At 40.5% G+C, this 23,811-nt stretch overlaps 1 protein-coding gene across 2 annotated transcripts in view; it reads left to right on the top strand.

The window, feature by feature from the left end:
* LEF1 (lymphoid enhancer binding factor 1) overlaps positions 1-23,811 on the top strand; it is a 114,331-nt gene that overhangs the window by 74,421 nt on the left and 16,099 nt on the right. The window contains exons 5-10 of one of the 2 annotated variants that reach the window (XM_044429501.1): positions 4,618-4,708; positions 9,091-9,213; positions 10,025-10,187; positions 19,129-19,236; positions 21,424-21,472; positions 22,511-22,551. In XM_044429501.1, coding sequence (XP_044285436.1) covers positions 4,618-4,708; positions 9,091-9,213; positions 10,025-10,187; positions 19,129-19,236; positions 21,424-21,472; positions 22,511-22,545 — 569 coding nt within the window. In that variant the 3' untranslated portion in view covers positions 22,546-22,551. The remainder of the gene's footprint in view (positions 1-4,617; positions 4,709-9,090; positions 9,214-10,024; positions 10,188-19,128; positions 19,237-21,423; positions 21,473-22,510; positions 22,552-23,811) is intronic. The other variant, XM_044429500.1, reaches the window with a different exon arrangement.

Below are 23,811 nucleotides of genomic sequence, written 5' to 3'. Positions count from 1 at the left end.
TGTATAGCTAACAAAGGAGGATTTAGACATAAACTCAAAAAACTGGAGTTTTACATAAACGCTTGCTCTTTTCCTCAACCGTGCAATTAGAAAGTCTTTCCCAAAATGATGTAATCCATCTACATCATGCACTTTGCTTTTCTACAGAAAAAGGAGAAAAACACTTTGCTTCTCTGCAGAAAAGGAGGATCCCAAGCATATCCAGCAATATCATTAACATGTCTAGTCACATGCTGAACCAAGCAGAAGAGTCAGTTTTGTCTTGGGGACCCTCCTTTTGTCCTTTGACATCCACATGTGATACAGTTCCTTGCTGACCTGGGGGCTTTTCTCTCTGCCATCCTTAACTCGGGAAGTACTTCGGCCTCAACAGTGAACAGGGTACTGACACAACAGCTGTCTTCTCAGCACTGGACCCAGACCCCTCCAATACAGACTGGACTATTACATAGAGTGCGTCAGTTTGCATACTCAGTTCAAGTCAGAATGTTGCATTGCTTGCCTTCTATCTCAGCCATGCAGAATGTATCAGCATCTGCAGCCTCAGAAACAACACTGATGTTATGGTCAGAGGAAGAGAAAGCGGGTGTCTTGGTTATCATAAATAGGTTGCTTTATTTGTGGAAAGCTGATAGGTAACCATCCCTATACCACACTCTACAAGTCAAAATCCCTAGACTGCACTGAAATAAGCTTCTTATAGAGGTTCAGGAACATATCTACACAGAGACATCATAGGATCCTCTTCCAGTTGGTAAATGTGGGCATCCCATTGATTCAAACATTGGCATTCTCCTAGTATATGTTTCTGTCTATGTGGAGTGGCGTCTTGGGCCTTGTGCCAGCAGTCTTAATCATCTACAGGACCCTGCAAGAAAGATCCAGAGGAAACACAGTTTTGGCAACCATACATTATTTTGGTACTGTGCTAATAATTTTGGCTTCATTTTTTTTTCTATGCAAAAATGGTGAGGGACAAAAAGGAACTCTCTTGAAAATCAAAGAATTAGGCAAATGTCAGGAGGAGTTTCATGTTTACTGTAAGCCTTAATAATCTTTTGAGGTTCCCCAAGGTGTGTGCATATGTTCTCACTTAAACTGAGCCTTATGTTATGCTCTGCAGCCTCCTGAACTGCCACTGCTTCCTATAAACTCGTAGGAAGATGGCAAAGCATGGGCAGCCCAGGACACTGCCCATGCGATGCCTGAAACCAGTGAGTGGGGTTTGCTTGAGTTAAAAGGAAGTCCTTTTACTTCAGAACAACATCACACTGATTTCAGATGCTCCACAGGCAATTTTATTTTTGCTCCTTTTTCTAAAGCTATGGATTTAAAAAAAACAAAAACAAACAGCTGCTGTGCACTAGGGTGATACTGTCATCCTTTTGTCTTTTTATTCGCAACAGTTTCAGATCAAGGCTATGGGTTGTTGTTGTTGTTGTGTGCCATCAAGTTGTCTCGACTTGTGGCAGCGCTGTGGATGAATGCCCTCCAAAGTGTCCTGAGTCTTGCCCAGTTCTTGTAAGCTAAAGGCTATGGCAGGGGTCAACTGACCTGAGGGCTGCTGGAACTCAACTGACCTGAGGGCCGCTGGAAGTAGAGTCTGGTGAGGCTGGGCCGCATCAAGTATTCCACCACCGCGGTGGTGGTGGGCCGCTCATCCCGCGGCTGGCCTGGGCACCGCCGGCGCTTTGAAGGCCGCAGGGCCCCTCCCCCGTGCCCCGCCTGTTCCAGCAATTGGCCCACGGGCCGCGAGTTTGAGACCCCTGGGCTATGGCTTCATTATGTATGGGTATGGTAGCCATTTAATATGCCAAAATAGCTAATGGCTCAACCTTCCCTAAATGGTAGCCTTCCCAAGGCCACCTTCAACCCCAACCAGCATGGCCAAAGGTCAGGAATGGAGATTTGGGGTTCAACATATCTGGAGGGCACCAGGTTGGGGTTGGCATACTCATTCCTTTTCCATCTCTTCATAACTTTTCTCTTTCCAGGAAACATTGATGGTACCTCCTTTATTTGAAATCCAGAAAATAAACCCTTTAGAACTTAAGTCAGACTTGTAGTGCTTTTCATTGCCTGAACCTGGAAAAATCTATAAAGCAGGTCCACTTTCTGCAATCACAGAACAATTACGCATGGCTCATAATACTTCCTTAAATCAACTTACCATTGATTTACAAGCATACCTATATGCTTCCAGCTACAGATCTGAGCATGCTGCACAATTGTCTCTCTGCAGCCAGATCCTGCAGTGTAACTGCATTTTTGCCATCCCTTTAGTCAGGGTTTACCACCTCCTGGATTCCCATCAAAAGTTCTTAACATTTCAGCACTGCTTTAAGCAAGTGGGAGGGGGGAAACAGACTGACATGGTCAGATAGGTTCAGGGACAGGCCCAAAAAGAGGGTAACAATGGTAAGCTTTCAGATAGTGGTTGCATGAAAGGCTAGTCCTGCCTCTCAGATAGAAATCTGGTCTGAAGCAGCAAACTGTGTCAGCCTTAGCATTGAGGGTTACATCTTCTAGCCCTCTTTTAACATGGTGTGCAAGTTAGCCTGTCACAGGCCACTCTTTTCCCCTTCCATCCAAGCAGATTAGGTCAAAGGCTTCCTAGCAAAAAGTATTTACTATAATAAAGCTGAGCAGCTAGGCTGGTTTTGCATTATAGAAGAAGAGTATTTCAAAACTCAGTAACAACAGACACAAGCAAAGTTAAAATATTTGCCCTTAGGGGAATGGGGCTTACTGATACAAAGCTGATTCCAAACTGAGTACCTCTCCTCCCTTCCAAACCAAAACCAGCTGATTTTGGGTGATCCATGCTACTTATGGACCAATTGCCTGGAATGTCTGGTGCTTCTTAACTGATCCGCCCACTTAACCTGTTGCTTTATGTCTGGCTAGTTATGTTACCTCTATCTCCACCATCTCAGCTGACTCATCAGAATTTCCCACTGAACTTGAAACTGTCTGGTTTCCAGCAACTGCCTGGCTTATCTTTGGGTCCACTGAGCTCAGTATATCTGCCGTGAATTCCAACCCCTTGTCTTTGACTTCTGAATCAGGATCTGAGTCAACAACTTTTGAAGGCTGTGAATGTAGAAGAGGGTCCAGTCCCTCCGAAGCCCTTCTGCCATTATCATAGGAGAAAAAAGTCTGTCTCTAATGCAAGAAGATAAATGGAACCAAATGAAACATTAGAATTGTCACACTCCAATACTGGTTTGGGGAGCATTTAAATCCTCTATGACATTCCAGGAGACAATAAGGTCACTGTAGTTCTTTGCAAAGGGAGACTTGAAGTTTGAAGCCACTTTATTTGAAATTAATTAAAATGTTACTGGAATTTTATCTTGGGAAAACCTGAGAATGGCTGGTGTCGCTGCAAAAAGCAATTGCTCCTCTTGGGTGTGTATTTACACTACTGATTTTACTTTGTCTACTCATTAACAAATGGCAGCTAGTCAAGGGTGGTTCACACTCATTCTGGCTAGACTTTGAATTCATTTTTGTTCTGCATAGTACTGTGATGCATTTACTGCTATCTCTTATGGTGCTTGACCTTTTGGCTTTGCATTAGACACACTCCCATCCACCCTCCTTCTCTTTGTACTTGGGGTATATATACTTATCCACTGAGGTGACCATGCATTGGACAAAGTTGGTTTTTGTTCATGAAACTTATGCCACAAGAAAGTTCTTAATCATTAGAGTGCCATAAGACTTTTTGTTGCAACAGGCTAACAGAATTATACTCCTAGAACACGAAATATAAAGGTTCAAAGTATTCTAAGAATTGGAATCTAGATCATTCTTTAGGCTTTGCTGAAGCCATTTGCATCAGAGCTGGCTTGGCTCTGCAGGTCTTACAAACAGCTATAGGCCTTGGGCTACATCCCAAATTAGCTGGACACTTACTGGAAATGGTTTACAGAAATACTTATAGAAATGGCTACTGTGGCATGTCATGTCACTGAAAACATCAAAGGGTATGACCTTTCCTTAAAAGATGTGGCTTTAGACACCTTTGATGTTTATGCTGCTAATATCTTCATTCTGCCACAGGAAGACATAAAGTTGTATCCAGCCCAAGTGTATTGAAGTTTAGTCTCATTGTGATCAATGAGGCAAGTTAGTCCTCTTCTCCTATTGATTTAAGTGGCTTCCGTTCTATTGCAACTCACTTAGTCTTGATCCAGTCCTTTACACCTGGACTTTCCTCTCAGACTGAACCATCTGTTTCACAAAGCAATTATAATTAACCCTCTTCCAGCTAGATCTTTCCACCCAACTTAAGCAGCCTATGAATTGTTTGAGCAGAGCAAGTCAGTTTCCTCTTTCTTCCACCATCTGTGAGACTGAGCACTAAACCATCCTGCCCCTAATTGCCTTATAAAATACGGGAAGTAACTCTTAGAAAAACAAGGATTTTAATATTCACAGCCTGGGGCAGTTAAAATAAGCTGTATTGTGTATTTTTAAAAGTGCTAAATATAAGGCAGACTCATTTTTATTCCAGGCTTAATTTATGGATAAATTGACTACACTCCCTTCTTATCGTATTTTATGCTGTTCTGGGTAGAATGACAACTTGCATTCTATGCTTTTTAACAGGCATGTCCAGGCATCCTCCAGGTCCCGACATCCCCACCTTCTACCCCTTGTCTCCTGGCAGTGTTGGGCAGATAACTCCACCTCTTGGCTGGTAAGAGGCTCCTGCTGCTTTTGGACCATGCTTGCATGTGCTTGCATAGTTATTGGCTTCTTAAACAAAACAAGCAAAATTGCAGCTTTTCTTGCCTTGAGAAGAGTGTCTCCTGTGTGTTTACATTTTTTAAAATTGCAATTGATTATAAGCTTTGAAATGTAGCTGCCAATGACTTTGCAGAGGAATTTTTGGGGTAAAAAGTGGTATTCCCATAAGCGATATGGAAACAGTTCATACAGTGCATAAATCAATGTCTGTCTTATATGTTGGATATTTTAGATGGGCTTTTTGACCCTTTGCCCTGAATATTTACATTGTTCAGGGCTTGAGCATGTAAAGTAGGAGTGCCACTGCACATGTGCAGAACGGACTCTCACCACTGAATAGTCATAATTCATTTGATCATCTGTTAGCCAGTACACTATCTTTGTGGCTAATAGGTCAACTTAAGCACAGTTATTACATGGTGACAGCAACTGATCTACTTCAGGGAGATACAGCACCTTCACAATGTTCATGGTATAATCAGAGCTGGAAAATTGCTGTTGGCAGAAGGGCTGTGCAGATTGGCTGCTTATAGAAAATGCAGGAATTATTGCAACTTTCTAAACCAACCTTGTAGCAAGAAGAGGACTTTTATGAGCAGAATACCTGATGCCCATTCTCTTTGCTGCTACAGAAGGACATGCTGTGGTTTCAATACCAGTTTCAAGTGGTGAAATTTCTTTCAAATTCTTTCTCAGTGCAGAAGCTTCTACTGAGAGAATGAATCAGGAAAAATGCTGATAATACAAATTATGTCTACCATACATTGCTCTTGAGCTTTGCATACTGTAGCTAAAAATATGGTCTAGGATTGATAATTTGATTTAAAGTTTTTCCCTTTGGAGCAATAGCTCTCCCTACTGCACAAACAACAGAGTTCTGCTAAAGTGTGAAGACAGTCATGGTGAGCATAATAAGGGGCCAGCAGCTTTGGAAATGCCAATTCCTTAAAACATTAAATCTGTCAATCAATAGCTCTGCTTGAATAGAATTGAGCGTAGTCTTTCAAGGGTAGATCAATTATTCTCTCTGAACTTTGCTACTTAAGTGTGTTAAATCCTGCTCAGAAGTTGCATCAATGCAAGCTGAAGGAAAAGACAATGTAAACTAAGCAGAAAAAGTTCAAAGTATCTGAAGCAATCAATTTGTGCTAGTAGAGTATGGTATTCTGAAGCAGACTGGAACTTCAAACCAAGAGAGGGTTTTTGGTTTGGGGTTTTTTTTTTTTTTTTTTGGTTGGTTTCTTTTGTGTTCTCTTTCAAGAGTCATGTTTTGCATCAAGTTGCATGTAAATGCTCATCTTTAAGTACAAATAAATGTTTGGCTTTGCTTAAACTCTACCATCCTTGCTTGGAGATAAACATAAAATGATGATTTCCTCCATCTATTCGAATGAAATTTGGAAGAGTTTTGGAATAGGACATAGAAAAGTGATGGTGTCAGCAAGATGTTTGGTATGAAAAGAGAGAGGTGGACCAGCCCTAAATAGACTCTTGTGATATTAATACATATAACCATCCTAACTGTTAAAATATATAAACGATATGCTGGAGGGCTGCCAAAATCCTCGAGAAAGTAATGTTCATAGTAGACTTGACTTGTTCACTGCACGCAAAGTTGGTGCAGGATGTGTAGAAGAGGCTCCTGGTAAAGTGTGTGTAGGGTTGATGTTTTAGTAGTTGATCTGCCAGTTTAGAGGGTGAGGCAAGAGAACATTCCTTCCAGCTAGTGGTTTGAGGAAACAACAAAGTGTGCCCCCTGAAGGAGCCAAATTGTCAAGTTCATCTCCTCCAGGAGATGTTAGGATATCAATCATTTTCAGGGGAAATAAAAATCTGTACCCTGACAGCTTTGTACCACTGACTGTCCTGACTTCCCTCTGGGAAAATGAAGTTGTTGGGTGAACAAATGGCTGTTAAACACTTAAGTACACCCTAGTTTATTGTAATCCATTTTGTAGAAACATTAGATCATCCAGTCCAATTACATCTTTCTAAAATCCTTGCTAGTTATTTTTTTCCTTCAGTGAAGAAACAAAATCTAAACTCCTGAATTAGAATGCCATTTACTTTCATTGCTACCTAGTTTCTTTCCTCATTGGTGTTTGATGAAAGGGAGGTTCACTTTTATTACAGTATTATTGATGGGTTCCTTTCTTCTGTGACCTCAGGCAAGGTCAGCCTGTATATCCCATCTCAAGTGGATTCAGGCAACCCTACCCATCCTCACTTTCAGTCGACACTTCCATGGCAAGGTAGGTTTAGGTGCGGAATGATGGATTGGCTGAGGAATTACCACTGAAAGTAGTTTGCTTTTCTGCTTGCATCTTGGTGTATGCCTTTTCTTGCTTTCCGCCTGCCCCTAGCAAGCTAAAATGCATATATATAACAGATAATACTACTGTGTATATACAGCTTGCCTTCACCAAATACTTTCAATTTATAGCCACTGTTATGGTCTAAAGACAAGTGATAAAGTAAACTTGCTGAAACTAAGTAGATTTGGGTTTGTTCAGTGCCTGGATGGGAGATCTCTTAATGAATTTGTGTGCTGCTTTGAGTTCTAATTTAAGAAAGGGAGATATAAATGTAATACAGAAATAAACAGCATTTTTGCTATTTTGCATCATGTGAATATAACCCCTAAATATAACATAGCCACCATTCATTTGAGTGATTTTCTTCTCTCTCCCCACTCCCATACTATCTCCTGCTACACAGCCAGTACTTTGCTCTTTAAGCGTGAGCTGCAGCACTGCACGGAATTTTCCAAGCCCAAATCTGCTCTAAAATAAAGGCAAAAGAAGCTGTCTACACATGGTTATATCTGCAGCGGTGGCGTGTAAATGGGATGCTCTTGTTAGTGCAAGCAAGCAGCACTAACTGGGGCTTGGCGATGGCGTACTTGTGCATCATTCTGTGCAATGTCTCCGCTCTGTGGAAAGATGGGCTCTGTGTGCTGTGCTTGGAATAGCGAAAGGTTGCAGTGAACTTGAGATCCGACATTCAAAATACAAAAACACACAACCAAAAGCAATTTGCCTAGGCAATATAAGTTTGCTGTCACTGTTGAGCTTCATCATGTCTCTTTACATGTGCTTCTGTTATTTAATTACTGTTTTTATTGCCCTGTTCCTGCAACAACCCATCAAATATTCACATTTGTACAATCACTACAAAAAGTATAATACTGTGCTTTTTAGCAGCTAGTAGTCATTTCTGTGTGAATTTTTGATTTGTTTTGCAACAAAGTCAGTTATCGACCTTTCAGACAAGTAGGCAAAGTGAGAAAATTAAAGAAAGCGGACACTACCAGTGGACTGAATTTTCCCTATTAATTGCAGCCTCACATTTCTGCTCCAGGAGATTAAGGGGTTTTCTACAGCAGAGTTAAGGGTTTGGGAGTGGCAGGGGTGGGGGGACTGCAGGGTGGAAGAGAGAAAGGAGTCCTCCCAGTGCAGTAATGTTCAATTTATGCCTTAGCAAGGAAAAAGCAAGGTAGTTCCAAAATTGCTTCCTTCTATTTTAAATATTTTATGCAATGCATGTGTAGTGTGAGCCTTCCCACAGAGGTATGCTGACTGGATTTATGCCTACAGCAAATCAATTAAGACAAACGGTAATTTCTCTTGACCCCTCCAGTGCTGTGTATGAGCTCAACATATGATCAAGAAATATTGATGAAACATAGGCTGGAATAGGTAATGGGATAATCCTCTTGCAGTTATGAAGATCGTTTTTATGGGTTTTTAAAATATAATGAAAAGAAAGTTACCTTTTGTTAAGAATGTTAGCTGCCTAGCTGTGATGGTGGTGAGTCCTTTGTGTTGTAGAAAGGTATTTAATATCACGCAGAATCTTTCTTACTGAAAAGTGAAATGAAACCCCAGGATTTCCATCCTTGTGCAACAGGTTCTGAAGTTGGTATCAGTCTCTGGAAACTACTCCTCAATCTTTTAATTTTCTGCATGTGATAATTCCTACTTTCAATGGTGGTGGATAATATGTTTTATACTTGCGTAGAAACAGTTTTATTTTGACTATGTGTTATCTGCTTCTAAATAACTGGCCATATTAAATGTTGTTATGTCTAATGCTGAAAACTAAGGTTTCTTCCCAAATTACAGGAGAATAAGGATGCTGCTTATAATACCTAGGTCTTGACCAATTAATTATTTCATGCATTAGTTGTTTCATGGCATCTTTGATGGAAGCTTGATGTGATACTCATGTGAAGCAGTGTGTATCACTTCCTAGGCTTTATCTTGATTGATATGGTCATCCTATATTGTATTCAGATTGCTATTATGAATAGCGTATCTTTCCTTTTTTTAGGTTTTCGCATCATATGATTCCTGGTCCCCCAGGACCCCACACAACTGGAATTCCTCACCCAGCAATTGTAACACCTCAAGTCAAACAAGAACATCCGCACACAGACAGTGACTTAATGCATGTGTGAGTTAAGTCTTCCTTCAGGTTGTTGATTAATCCTCAGTTTGCAGTGCCTGAGAATTTGAAGCAAGGAAAAGGTTTTGTGAAACAGTGTTTTGCATATCCCTGTGGGAAGATGTGAAAATTGTATTTAAGTATTTTAGAAGTGTCACAGACCTGAAGTGGGAAATAGCTGAGACAAAGCTAACTAGTTCATGAGAACTTGAAATGCTCTGCTCTTAGCACAAGTGAGGCTAGAAGTCTGGATTCATGTATATCTGTCCAATAAGCAGTGTATAGTTGCCATCCTCTTGGGCTCAGCAATTTAGAATAGGCAAAGAAACTGATATGTATCTATGAGACTAGTAGAGCCTCTTTGGATTTCCCTACCCTACAATCCCAAATGGCACTTACCTGCAAAGATGTGTAGTTTAAACTCTGAATGAAGGTAGTAACATTGGAAGTGGACATTGGGTTCACTGGCAGAGTCTGGATGCCAGTTAACAACTCCTAGAGTGGGTGGACAACCTGTAGCCCTCCAGAGCTTTTGGCCATCCGCTCCCTCTACCCTTCACCATTGCCTATGGCTAGGGCTGATGGAAGTTGTAAGTCAGACATCTGGAGAGCCGCTAGTTGCTCATCTGTGTCCTGGAAGAAAGCATGACTTTTTTTTTCTCATGCTCAGAAACTGTATTAACTAGTTAAACAAAATCATAAAAGATAAAAATAGCTAGTTGATCATCTGAAATGGAGGTGTTATGTATCTCCTTTCACAGCCAAAGCTGAACATAACAATTGCTCTTTTTTGTGTTTTCTTCCTGCCTGTTACCTTTAGGAAGCCTCAGCATGAACAGAGGAAAGAACAAGAGCCCAAAAGACCTCACATTAAGAAACCTCTGAATGCTTTCATGTTATACATGAAAGAGATGAGAGCGAACGTTGTAGCAGAGTGTACTCTGAAAGAAAGTGCAGCAATCAACCAAATCCTTGGCAGAAGGGTATGGCAAAACAGTGTGTTTCTGTGTGTATACTTGTTAGGCTAGGCATCCCATCTACCCCCTTAGTGTATTGGTTCACCCAATGACTGGGTTCACCCAGCTTGACAACTTCCCAAGGGCACCCAATCCTGTAGGTTGCCATCATCTAAAGTCAGAGTGTTTTCCATGGGGTGGCTTATCTTTCAGTCATGCAGACAATCCATGGCTTGTTGTGGGATAAAACAGCTCTGCAGTGGGTTGCCATGCCATCCAAACCTGGGAGATCAATTTTATGGGCTACTGTAATTGACTGCCAAGTTTCTTGGCAGGAGTGGCAAAAAAGTCTATGCTACTTGCTTTTAGTGATCTCTCCAGCAGTTGTGAAAAAAGGCAATTTGGAAAGATTGTCACTTGTTCCTTGGATTTTTAACATTTAATCTTTGGTATCTCAACAATGCATAATTGCAGAATAATTTTAATTGTGGTTTGGGCTTTGTCTGTCTCTAATTTGCACTTATGACTATCTGATGTGAATATTGACAAGAAAGAATTGCCTATTGGTGAACTTGTGTGCAGTTGCAAAGGACTAGGAAAGAAATAAGAGTAAGATAAGGGTGGTGCCTGGTGGCACAAGTCAAATAAATAATGGGGGAAGCCAAGAAGCAGATGCACCAAAAGTGGGGACATGGTACCTCCCCCCTGGCAATGTGATTCTCTTAGTTTTAAGTATTGCACTGACACTTCTCATTGTCCTCCACCCTTTTCACATTTTCCCAACTTTTCAGCTCAGTCAGAAGAGAGAGATCCTAATTCCTTCCTGCTTTACTGCGACTTTTAGAAGCCGTGACTGCAATGCCTCACTGGGAGCTTTTTTAAAAGAAATGTGTGTAAATTTAGTGGCTGGGAAGGAAATGGAGGTGAAATGTATGCAAATATAATTGCTGGGAAGTAAATGCAGGACAGATTTGCATACTTGCATTAACTTCATTGTTAATGCAGGTACGCAAATTTCCTCTGTATTTCCTGTCCATGTGTTTATTTTCAGCAGCCAGGAAACTGCAGTAACCACAGCAGGAAGTACTCCAAAAAGGAGTTGCAGAAAGTAGGGAAGACTTAATATCTTTCCTTTTGAGGGTAGCTGCAGATCCAGAGAACTGTTGGAAAGGTGGTATGTAGTAAAAACGGTCAGTTCAACACTTAGATATGATTGTATTGCTAAGACAGACATACTGTTTTCCCACACCTTTTGGTGCACCTTCTTTTGCTACTTTCCCCCCATTTACGTTTGTTTTTGAATTGATCATTTGGCAGCTGGTCCATTGCATTTGTGGGAATACACAGAGTCTGCTGCTCAGTCTGATGCTGTCCTCCCTTGACAGCTGAACCAGACCAGGAAACTAGGCAAGACTGCACCTACTGGAGAGCTGTAAGAGCTTAATAGGATTTTTATCAACACCCCCACAAAACTTAAGAACACAATTCTACAATTTTCAGAGGCTCATTTTTTTAATCCACCTCCCAATGCTTTTGGGAATTTCCAGGGAAAAAAGTGGCTGTGAATGAAAAGAGGTAGCTATCAAAGCGAGGAACACAAGATGACACTGGGTTGTGTAGTGGAACTGGCTGAAGGACTGAGGGGCAGAACGGCCCATGTTTCCTGAACAACCAACTCCCCATGAGGTGTTTGCAGGGTGAAGCTGACCTCGCCCATTGACTATGCTGCTATTAGTTAGTGGAGATGATATGATACAACTTAACACCAAAGCAAGTAGTCTTGTCATGCCATAAAGTATGGGCCCATAGCTCTGTGACAATGCCTTAAGATTTACTTGCATAAAATCACAGGTTTAATTCACCATATTTCCTTGCCTGCTAGGGCAGGATGATGTTTGACTCTTATCTTGCTTGTGGGAATCTGTGTGTGACTGTTTGGCCACTGTGTGAACAGCATACTTGACTAGATGGGCCCTTATGATGGTCCAGCATGGCTCTTCTTGCATCCTTATGAGAGTAATGAGTGATAGATACCTTAGAGAAAAGGAGCCAGCACTGGTTTAGATGGATCCATCTGGGTTACGTAGAAGACAATGTTCTGTGTTCATGCATGACATGCATTAGTCATGTCTTAAGTCACACTTGTGTACGTGCTTCAGAATAAAGTTTACAAATGTTCATGCTATAAAGTTTACAATATTCACGCAGGAATATTATGACAGAAGAAGGAAACTATGCAATGTGGGGAGGCAACATGGTGCTCACAGGGACCTTTGTATTCTGAGATATCTTTCTGCATGCCCTCCAAAGGATCTTATTCCTCCCACATAAATGTTAACAAGGAACAATTTTTTTTTACTGGCAGCAGAGATTGCTCCCAAGCAAAGTGAAGACCTCTTGCCACTGCCATCTGCATTTCCCATGGATACTTCTGAGCCATGGCTGGGCTTGGGGAACATTTTTGGAAATAAAGATGACAGGTGCCTGAAGGCAAATGCTTTCCTGTAGTAGCACTGGCCACCAAGAAAAAGAGGTGGGAGGAGAGGAGAGGGACTCCTGTCACTCTCTGGTAAGCCTGAGGTGACTGAGTAAGGAGAGCTGTGGTAAGCTAGCTGGGTAACAGAGAAGCACTCAGCAAGCCCATGAGAGTGAAGGATGGATGCAGAACAGTGGGAGGTCAGCAGGTTCTGAAGAAGGTTTGTGCCCCTGTGTCTGAATAGATGGAGAGGCTGTATCTTTGTGTGAAAGGTAGAGGAGGATAGAAAGGGCTTAAAGGAGTTTAGAAAAGATCCTGAAGAACGGTGAGTGTGGTCTTTTGTGTGCTTGCAGTATGGAGAAGGGCTTGAGGGGCAGCTGTATGGAGGATGGTTGGCTGAATGTACTTGTGTGTGTGAGAGAGAATAAACACAAGAGGGAAGCAGAGGCGTAGGTAGGGATCCAGAGTTGGGCACTGGGAAGAGGGAAAAGAAGAGGTTGCCTTCTGTTTCTCTTGGTGCTGGAAACTGTGGTTCAGGGGAGGTGTTTAGTGTGGTGCGGTTCAGACCCCTATATCTCTGCTTTTTATCTAGTGTTCAGGGCAAGTTATTTGTCTTTTGTGACTAGTCCTGTGTTCCACAGAAGCCATTTTGTGGTACTACACAGCACAGTTTCTACAATTGCCAGATGTACTCATTGAACCAATAATGCTGTCACCTCAAAATGAACTTTACATAGAATGCATAAATTGTCTGATGTAGCCTCCATCCCCAAGATACCTTCTAATCACATATAATGGAGTTAAACATGATTATTTTCCTTACTCTCCTGTAAATGCACATGACCCTGATTCAGACTGGGGCCATGGCGCTTCAGGAGAGAAGGCTTTATGCTTCTCCAGCCACCCCACTTGTTTTCATCCTGAAATTCTTCACATACCCCAGTGGGTGTGGAGAGGGTTGAATTTCAGATGAAAATTGAGAAAAGACTTTAAACCGTCTTTTCCCATAGTGACATATTTGGGCTGTATGTACTTGCAGGACAGTAGGGAAAACAATCACACATACCTTCCCAATGCCTGTTCAGGAGAAGGTTAAGTCTGGCTCTAAAAGATGTTCTTGCACATGTTCTGCATCCCTGGTAAAGCTTATCCAGACTGTAGTATAATGTCGGACCAGAGCAGACAACCACATATGAGGCTCCAGCACAAACTGGGAAGTTAGTTTCAAGGAAGTAGGTTGAGCTGGAATTATCCTTGATCCGGGAAAGTGCAAGCATACTGTTGCCATCCAAGGCTATCCTAGCAGGGCTAGGATGGGCCTTGTAAGTCCCTGTTCTGGTTTTGGTTTTCTGATGGTGCCTTGTTACAGTAGGACAGTTTCTGTAGCTCATGCTTTCATACTTACTACTCTGTTCTGTAAAGGAGAAAAGAGGTTTAAGTACTGTCTAATTCACGTTAAAAGTACATATTACAGTACATGTTTTCTTTTTTCTTGAGATTTTCATAGCAGACTATCTGCCTTAAAATATTAGCAATACGACTAATCCTTCCATGCATTTACAAGTTGAGACCTTCATTTAAGTCTGGGTTTTCAATCTCTTCTGATATTTCTTTCACATGAGCTGTGCCTGCCAACTACCTAAACCCTTGGCTTTTAAAATGGGTCTTGGCGTCAGAGTGATTAGGGATCTATTTGCAAAGAATACTATAAAGTTTATTGCTTGGTTCCTTCAAAGCAGGCTCTACGTGTTTGATTATTATGCTGTCTAAATGTGCCATGGGACTGGAAATTCCTTCTCTGATTTTCACAAACATTGAATTAGCTTAAGCCCCTGTCTATATTTTGATACCTTTCTCCATTGCTTAACTTACCTCTAGTCTCACAAGGTAACCCATGTACCCATCATGGAATACCATATTGGAAAAAGGCAGCATCTAGGGAGGAACCCAGGGTAGGCACTTTGGCCATGATTCAGAAAGGAATAGTCTGCATATATCCCATTTTTCCCCTTTGGAAGCTTCCCCAGAAGAACTATTAATTCTCTCCTTACTTGTTGAGTTTTTCAAATGTCTGTGGTATGAGAGGTTTTTAAAGGAGGTGAATATGACAAAACTTCCACACAACATTCAGGTATATACTTACCTTTCTGGCACATTGCCTGACACTCAGTAATCCCCTTGCATGATGTCAGAGTTGTTTTTTTAGGGTTGTGTCCTCTGGAAACACCATCCAGTTCAGTTATGCCATTGTTCTTCAGAGTTTTCAAGGTGAAAACTTCTGAAACTTGGGTGCACAAGCTGGCTGTTCACAGTTCTGAAAGACTCATGGTTGGTGTGTTACCACACTTTTTTCCATCCCAGAACATTGTTGCAGTCAACAGCAAACAGCAGTAAAAAAAGTATTTCCATTTACAGCCTTAACTTACTAAATTGAAAGAAGGAACGAAGCACACTAGCACATAGGAAACTTTCTCATACTGCATCAGACTACTGGTCCCTCTTAGCCCAGCATTGTCAACACTGGCTGGCAGCAGCTGTCTGGAATTCAGGGAGGAGATTTCCAGCTCTTCCTGGAGATGCCAGGGACTGACCCTGAAATGTTCTGCCTAAAAAGCATATACTCTGCTGCAGAACTATGGCCTTCACCCTATGGCATGACTGATAGTGAGCATGAATTCCATTTGCCAAAGGGTTTGTCATTTCGGTTGCTAAGTCAAGAGGAGTCCCTCTGTAGCAAGGTCATTTTAGATCATGTCGGTTCTCTCTCACCCTTTCACACCCACTTACCTTAAGATAACACTTCTGTACAGTTTTGCGTATAAGGTGCTTGCCCTTTTTCAGAGTTGTTAAGTTGTAAGTTGTTGTTCAGAGTTGTTTAAGAGTTGTGAGCTAACATTCTGTACATTTTTCCATGTTTCAGAAAAGCAAATAAAGAATGATTATCCCGACATGGTATAACTGGTGTTATAGAGTACCTTTGTTTGGTTTGCCCCACCTTACGAGTATTCTGTTACAGTTTTTCCAACCAAGAAAAGTTAACTAGCATCAGAAATCAAATTCACTTAAATGTACAATTTCGGAAGTGGGAAGAACATTGGATTTCTCACTCAGGCCAGTTGTATATAGATCAAATTATGGGGTGATGAATGGTCTGTTTACCCACACTGCCCTCTGAATACAAGGTAATTGCAGGAAAAATCTTTTCTATGTTTGTACACAATCACTTAAGCCTACGGTCACTTGGCTGTGTGCAGCTGCCAACACACAGAGGATTTGGTTGTTGGAACACTCCATCAAATATCACTTTTAAATGGTCTACTGAAAGCCAGAGTTCGAACACAATGGCAGATGGTGCACAAGTGAAATTACCTTGAAACAAGGGGGAAATGGTGCAGGAGGCATTAGGCATTTGGCAAGACCTCTCTTCAAAGTAACTTTGGTATACTTACTAAAAAGGTGAACTGTTTTGTTTTAAAGAGTAGAAATTCTGTTTCACCCAGGCCTTCTTCAACCCTGAGCTTTCAAAGATGTTGATTGAATGTTCACCTACTGTATAATAGTACAGGAGCCCGTGTTAGATATACTATATGTGTTCAAAGTGCTTGGGCCAGAACTACTATCACTTCTGAAGGTTTAAAAACAAACAAATGCTTAGACAGTTACATTGTGAATTAAATCTGCACATTCATAATTGCTCATCAGTTAACAGTGAACAAATAACAACAAAATCTAGGTGGTATTAAAATGTAATTCAAGATCCCTATGTTGAATAGTCACAGTAAATTATATAGAATATTCTGTTCTGGTGAAAATACTCCGATACACAGAAGATCACCTAACCTATGCAGTGATTCCTCCAGAAGTCCCAAACCTCCATCTCTAATTTTATTACAAACCCAGGAATCCTTTGGAGAAATAGTGCACCTTCTGTGCTTCATCTGTGTCACTTCTTGGCTCTCACGCCTCTTCCCTGCCATTTGGCTCTTGGAAGCAGCAAGCTTCCGCCCTCATTTCCTGCTGTGAAACAGCTGTGGGGCTTGGAGCTGCTGCTGCTTGACAGTGAAGACGAAAGTTGCCTATGCTCTCAAGCAGCAGGCTTAGCGAAGGGGGTGGGTGGGTGTGCATGTGCAGTGGAGAGAGATTTGCTTGCTCCAAAAATTGCATTATGTTGGAACACCTCGAGCACAGAATGATGCCTTGGGATGCCAACAGTTTTCTTGAACTGCACAGTAGTAAATGCAATAGCGAAATCATGGGTGACCTCTGATTTCAGAGTGTGTGTTCTGCTTGGTGTTTAGGAGGGAACATATACTTCCATATAAACACTCCCAGGGGGAAGAAGGACTGAAAAAGGGGCAAAAAACCTAAAATTTCATATTCTTATATCCCTTTTGAGAGAAGGAAAATGGAACATCTATTGCATATACAGTAATTCAAAGGTCATAAAAGGAGCTGCTAATGATTCTGACCCTGCAAGGACATAAATGCACACCAAGTGATTTTTTAAAAAAGAGTCTTTTTTCATGACTTGTATCACCTCTTACCCTGAGTCTGTATCTCCTGTTTTTGGTACCTCTTCTGTCAACTACTACCATCAATCTCACTTGCAAATAGCAGTGGGCAAGATACCGTCCTTACCTCTTCATATAATACCAGGACCATGGCTTTTCATTCCCTAGCATGCCAGCAACCTCAGAGTCACTGAATGGCCCGTACATCATGACCAGCAATCATGGTTTTCTACCATTGTGGAGTTATCATGTTGTCCAGTCCCAGTTGTGGCATACCACCAAGACTTGTCTGGGAGTTAGAAACCATGACAAGAAACAATAGTCTGTTGTACAGTTTCTGCTTACCATGACTGACTGTTGTGGTGTGCCAACCAAGGAGTACCATTTTCCCATAGTGGTGAAAAAGCACCATAGGGTTCTGTGGAAAGAATGGCTACTACCCACAGCATCCTAAGCAACACACAAATCATCCCTTACTTTGTTCCTGTTGGTAAATGCTGTGCCCATTACTCCATTTGCTTTCTGCAATGGGGAGAAAGACGGTATATTTAAGGATTGAGGAGTGAATTTGCAGCAAAAGTGTTTATTTGAATGTAAAAAAGAAAACCCTTTGGGAGCTGGATTGGAGAGGAAGTGATAAAGAGATAGAGGCCTTCTCTGTTACACCCCGCACAAAAAAAAACCCAAAGCAAAACAACCCCCCGCAAATCTTAACAAAGCTTTCATTAAATATGAAAGGAATGATTAACTCCACGCATACCATTCTAGAATGTAAACTCTCCAGAACAGCAACAAAGTGGTCTCTTTAGCATCAGGTGTTAGGAGCTCAGTCCTTCAAATTAAGAAATATGCTGTCTATATTATCTAGTGACTTTGCGTAGTTAGGGGATATAAGGATGTTGCAGTGTCCACATAAAGAAATTTGAATACATCAAGGGAAACTATTAATATGTTCTTGTTACTTATGAATTCCATTTTAATGTTTCATAACAACAGAGAAGAATTCCAATAAAATCAACACAAAATAGCACTTTGTATAACTAGCCCTTGACTAAGTTAACGATAGAGACATGAAGAGTATTTTTCTTTGCATTCTTCTCACAGTTCTATGAATAAGATTCTTTTGGTAGCCCAGAGTCATAGCTGTAAGAGAACCCAAACAAAACGGAATGAATTTAATGTTTTATCATTCTGAACAAATGCAAATGATTTTTGTTCATGCCATATGGGGAATGACATCTTATTCGAGGTCTGTGGCAACTCTTTCCTGTTAGAAACTGCATTCCCTTGGAAATAATTGATCTAGGGCAGCATGCTGGTAGTGAGTGGCGTCAATGCCGTCAGTGGGCATGCTCAGACCAAAAGTGACTCACTATTTCTCCATCTTTCTCCCTTCTCAGTGAGATTCCATCCACCTTGGCCAGAGGCCTGAATGACTTGCTTGCAGAGCATAATTTTGAAATTCAGTTGAGGACCACACATTGCCCACCCCTGCGTTGTTCCAGACTTCTGCCATCCCGCTAAGAGTAAATGTTAAGTGGGAGCAGATTTAAAATCCAGATCTTTCACGGAAGAGTTTCAGTTTCTGAATATTTGAGAGCCTGCATAGCGTGGTGGTTTGAATGTCGGACTGGAGACCTGCAAGATACGGGTTCTTGTCCCTGTTCAGCCATGAAGCTCACTGGGTGATTCTCAGCTCACGCAGTTGTTGTGAGGATAAAATGGAACTGTGTAAGCCACCTTGAGTTCTTCCCAAGAAGAAAAAAATAGGGCATACGTGCAATGTAACAACAACAACTGAGGTGAAAAATAAATTCTTAAGTGATCATAATGTTCTATATATGTGGTCCTTACCCTCGCATCATACTGAGTGATTGTATCCTTTCCCCATGCACTAGAATAATTGGAACAAAAGGTTTCCTGTGGACAGCATGTTCTTGTACCTTAAGGCAACATCCATTCTTTCTCACTTTCTTTGTAGTGGCATGCACTGTCTCGTGAAGAACAGGCGAAATATTATGAACTAGCTCGGAAAGAAAGGCAGCTTCACATGCAGCTCTATCCAGGCTGGTCTGCGAGGGACAACTACGTAAGCCCTTCATTTACATTGTCCTCAGCTAGCATTTGCTGCATTTGAATTACAAGTGGCTTGCTGGAGCAGCTGGACCATTAGACCCTGTTAGACTTTTCTTTTGAGTTCTGTCCTTTTACTCTTCTGTTTTGTTTTGTTTAAGATAGCTTTTATATATCTCAAAGTGATTCTGAATTGGGCCCATGGTGTATTTGTGGCCCAGCTTCCTGCCATGTAACAGCCATGTCAGAATGGTTGTTAGGTGGTAGATAATTATTCTGTAAGGACTTGGAGTGGTAACCTACATATGTCCTTCATCTTATAGCCCTTTCGACATACGTTTATCACATGGCTACTAAATACACATGGCAAAGAATCTCCTCTAAAGATAGGCTATGGTGGATTGTTCTGGACCTAATTTGAGCTATGTGTTCATCTTGGCTTTGCTTGTGTGGTGCATTTTTCTAAGCAGGTAGAATGGGAGATGGACTGAATCTCAACTTTTGACTTGAATACAGCAGTCATCTTTGGCTTTGGAGTCATTGTGGGTTTTTTTTTTTTAAAGTCAAAACTTCATTTATGTTGTTTGTTTTTAATTATGAAGGCTTTTAGTTGCTCATTGTAAAATCAAATAATTATTCCATTATAGTTAACATATTTGTCCTTTACTCTTTAAAATGCTCCTTTTTCTGTAAAAATCCCGTAGTAATGACATCCGAAGAGTGATTTGTCTGGGAGTTAGCTAAGATTTGGCCTTGATTACTCCTAAATAAAGAATTCAAAGAAGAGCCTAATCCTAGATCTAGTCCTGACTTTGAAAAAGCACCTTTATGGAGATTTCAATCAGTAGCTGGCTATATTCATAATCCAGTATGCCTAGTTAATGCCATGTAAATAGACTTGCCCCAAGTCAAACTCCATAAAATGAGGCTCAGGGTTAAGAGGCTTTCATATTCCTAGAACCACAGTCAACAAAATCCTTTTTGTATCCATAACTTCAGTCCCTTTTGAAAATCCCGCTTCAGCTTAATGAATTATATTAAAATGGAAGAGAGGAAGGAAAAAAAGCTCATCCTACTACTGGAAGCCTAGCACATGTGCTGATCTTTTGTGATAGGTAGTCCACCTTTTAAAGGCTGCAGTTTCTTCCCAAATTGAAAATGCATTGTTTCACCTTCTAGCCAACACCCAGATCAAAATGCTTTTGGCAGCCTTAATATTTGCAGAAAGAGAGATGTTAAAAGGCAAATAACATGCTGGTGCATGTCATGTACTATACTTACATGCCAGTGTATATGGAGTATCAGTGAACTTGTGAGTTTTCAAAAGGCAGTAACTTATTGCTACATCTCTACATCCAAGAAGATCAGAGCAGCACACAAAGTTCTTCCCATTCCATTTCCTTCTGTGAGCTGGAACAGCCCTATAAGGTGGGCTCGACTGACTAGCTAAGGTCACCCAATGAGCATTCATTGTTGAATGAATATTTAACCCACCTCTTCCTGATTAGAAACTTGCACTACTACATTATACTGGTTCTGAAGCCAGCATCTTTTAAACAGAGTTAACAGATTTTGTATCCATTCAGGTCCACCCTACTGCATGAATGGGTATTGCCATTTTAATGTTACTTTTCATTGTGGAAACTACTCAATTTAAATTGCACTAATTCAGAAGCATGTCAAATTACTATTCTCTTTATTGCCACTGAATAGAGCTTTTGACACATAAATACACCAGGAATTGAATCACAGCTTAAAATAATGCCTTACTTTATGGTTAATCACTATAATTCAATCTTCTGCATAGTATCTCCTGCTTGTGAGCACAGTTACCTAGGATACTTTCTTCTTTAAATGTCTTACTGTAACTTTTACTAGAAGGAGCTTTTAAACTTTTTATTCTGCTCTTTGTTCTGAGTGTTAGGTAAAGTTAATCCATGATGTAGAGCCCATTTAGCGGAGAGTGTTTTGCAAGCTATTGACACTTAATATAGGCAAACTGTTTCAAAAATCCTTGCAGTATCATATAATTATGAAAATAGTGCATTTTCAATAGCTTGAAAAATGTTTAAAAGGGATTTAAAATGTGGAAATGACTGGAAATGACTACTAATGTGTTATTGTTCTTTATTACATTTTTTGGAAGAACAGTGATTACATGGTATGGGAAACAGACTTTTTCCAATTTTTTTGCCTTTTATAGGGAAAGAAAAAGAAGAGGAAGAGAGAGAAGTTACAAGAGTCAACATCAGGTATGTTTCATGGGTAGATGCTCGTGTTAAATACTTGCTGTGCTTTAAAAAAGAAGGAAAGAAAGCTTCATAGTGTGCTTTTTATCTTATATTTATTATTATTTGCAGAATCGCTTCTATAATGGGTAGCACATAGCCTCAAAACATTATTTTTACTACTGTTTTCATTGCTTTGGCCTCCTATACCAAAAGCCGTCTCAGAGTGTGACCTTCTTTAAATGGGAGCACAAGGAACTGAGTTCTGTGCTGCTTGTTTCTGCATCTGGAAGAGCAGGCACTGCAATGGAGACCACCAAGGGCACCTGTAATTGTAGGTTATAATAATCCTCCACTGCTATTTGTCAGAGCTACTGCAGACAAAGCAAAAAAAGAGCACATCCTGCAGGACAGCCAGTCTCTGCAACCTTCTCAGGTATGGCCTCTAACGGTTGTCCTAAGTGGAGATTTTTTGCAGCACCTGCAGAATTGCTACAGCTTTGCTTACACGTACACGCAGCACCGATGTAAAAACCGAAAAACAGCAGCTAGATGCTGACTACTTTACTTCTCTCTCTGCATCTTGGCCAGGCCAAAAACTTGTCAGCAGCCAAAAAACTCTCTTCCCACATGCCATATATTGGATCTCAGCCCCCTCTACCCTACTGACTTTAAGATGTACGGAGGATGTTTTGTTCTTGCCACTGCAGAAAATTGCAGCAGCAGAGATCTTGGATCTGCATGTTTCCTCATTGCGAAGATATCTAATAATTTGATTCTGTATGGGGATATCGAGACATTTCATATGTACTTTTTTGTCCCTTGGGTGTACTTTTTTAAAAATGGTCTTAATAGCTGCCCGGTATGTTGTCTCAAAGCATCAGTGAGGTCCTTTCCTTTCTTTCTTAATAAAACAAACCAAAATCAAAATGGCTGGTATAAGAACCATGAAAGACAGAGGAAATCAATCAGCAATTCATATTCCAGCATAAGACCTTTTATTTGGGGTATGCAAAAAAAATATTCAATGGAAATTTGTTAAAGAACAACAATCTCCTACAGGTGCAGCCCCACGAATGACAGCTGCCTACATCTGAAGCATGGTAAGAATATTTCTAAAAGCCTTTCTGCTAAATTAATAAAAGAAAAGAAAAACATACAATAAAATATGATTCTGTAAGTCATGTTGAACTCTTGAACAAATCATCAATTTATAGCACACATTTTTACAAGTGCTTTCTCCTCAAATGAATGTTCTTATGATTGGTGGTTGTTATACCGGCTGTGGATCTTAGCCCCAGTTCCTTTTTTCCTTTTCTACATTTTAATGTACATGACCCAAATTGACCATACCTCACTGACTAGCTGCAAGTCTGTCTGTGACATGAATGACTTCACTAAGTGGTTAAACCATTTTTTTCGGCAAAAGCCTTCATTAGAAGCAAGTTGGAATAGTTTCTTAACACCCAAGTGAACTTCTGATTGTTAATCATGCTGGCTGGGCAGGGTAGGAGAGATATTGATTTGGCACTCTCGTGTATCATACCATTTTGAATTTTATCAGTAAATGTTACAGTGAATGGCTCTCTGTTGCAAAATGTGGCAAAGTCTGCTTAGAGGAACTGGGGTTTACATTAGATTAGGGTCTGTCAATTTTATGACAAAGGGGCTGACATGTGCATAGGACATGATGTGATTTGAGTATAAATGTTCACTATTTTGCTTCCTTGCCTGCTTCTAAAAGGCCATCTGCTTGCAAGTGTAGGTTTTATGTCTGCCTGCTAATGCAACTAATTTCATAAAAGGAAACAGCAGGCAGTTTTGAAACTTTTTTTAAATACATGAACCTTTTTGTATATTTTTTGTAGTGGATTTGGAACTGGTTCATCCTATAATTTCAACTGTTACTACAAATCACAGTTAGTGAGCATGTTAATATCAAACTCTGTTCATACAAATTCCAAACATGTTCTTCAGTTAAAAAAATAAAAAGATAAAAAGCACAGAATGTATATGACATCAGGGTAGAATGTTATAAAGTGGGATTAAAAAAACAATTCATAGCAACATTATTCAATATATCTTAAAAACTGTTCAGAATTTTTAAAAAGCAAATTATATAGAGTGTGCTAAATCACAAGTATATTCTGTCCTGAAAGCATCAATTTCCTTAATTCTTAAATAGCACGTCTGTCTATCAGGAAGCTTAAGCTGGCTAGGTATTTCCTTCGAATCTGAATTCTTTTTTTAGCACTTACCAAGAGTCATGCTTAACTTGTGTTTCTAATAGAAGTGGCAACTTCTAATAAAGACCCGCAATGATAATACTGCGTGTCTCCTTCCATTTAAAGTTATATAGCATT

Source organism: Varanus komodoensis, unplaced genomic scaffold (genome assembly GCF_004798865.1).
Source record: "Varanus komodoensis strain SLA01 unplaced genomic scaffold, ASM479886v1 scaffold2, whole genome shotgun sequence".
Classification (NCBI taxonomy): domain Eukaryota; kingdom Metazoa; phylum Chordata; class Lepidosauria; order Squamata; family Varanidae; genus Varanus; species Varanus komodoensis.
This window is presented reverse-complemented; position numbering and strand designations above follow the sequence as displayed.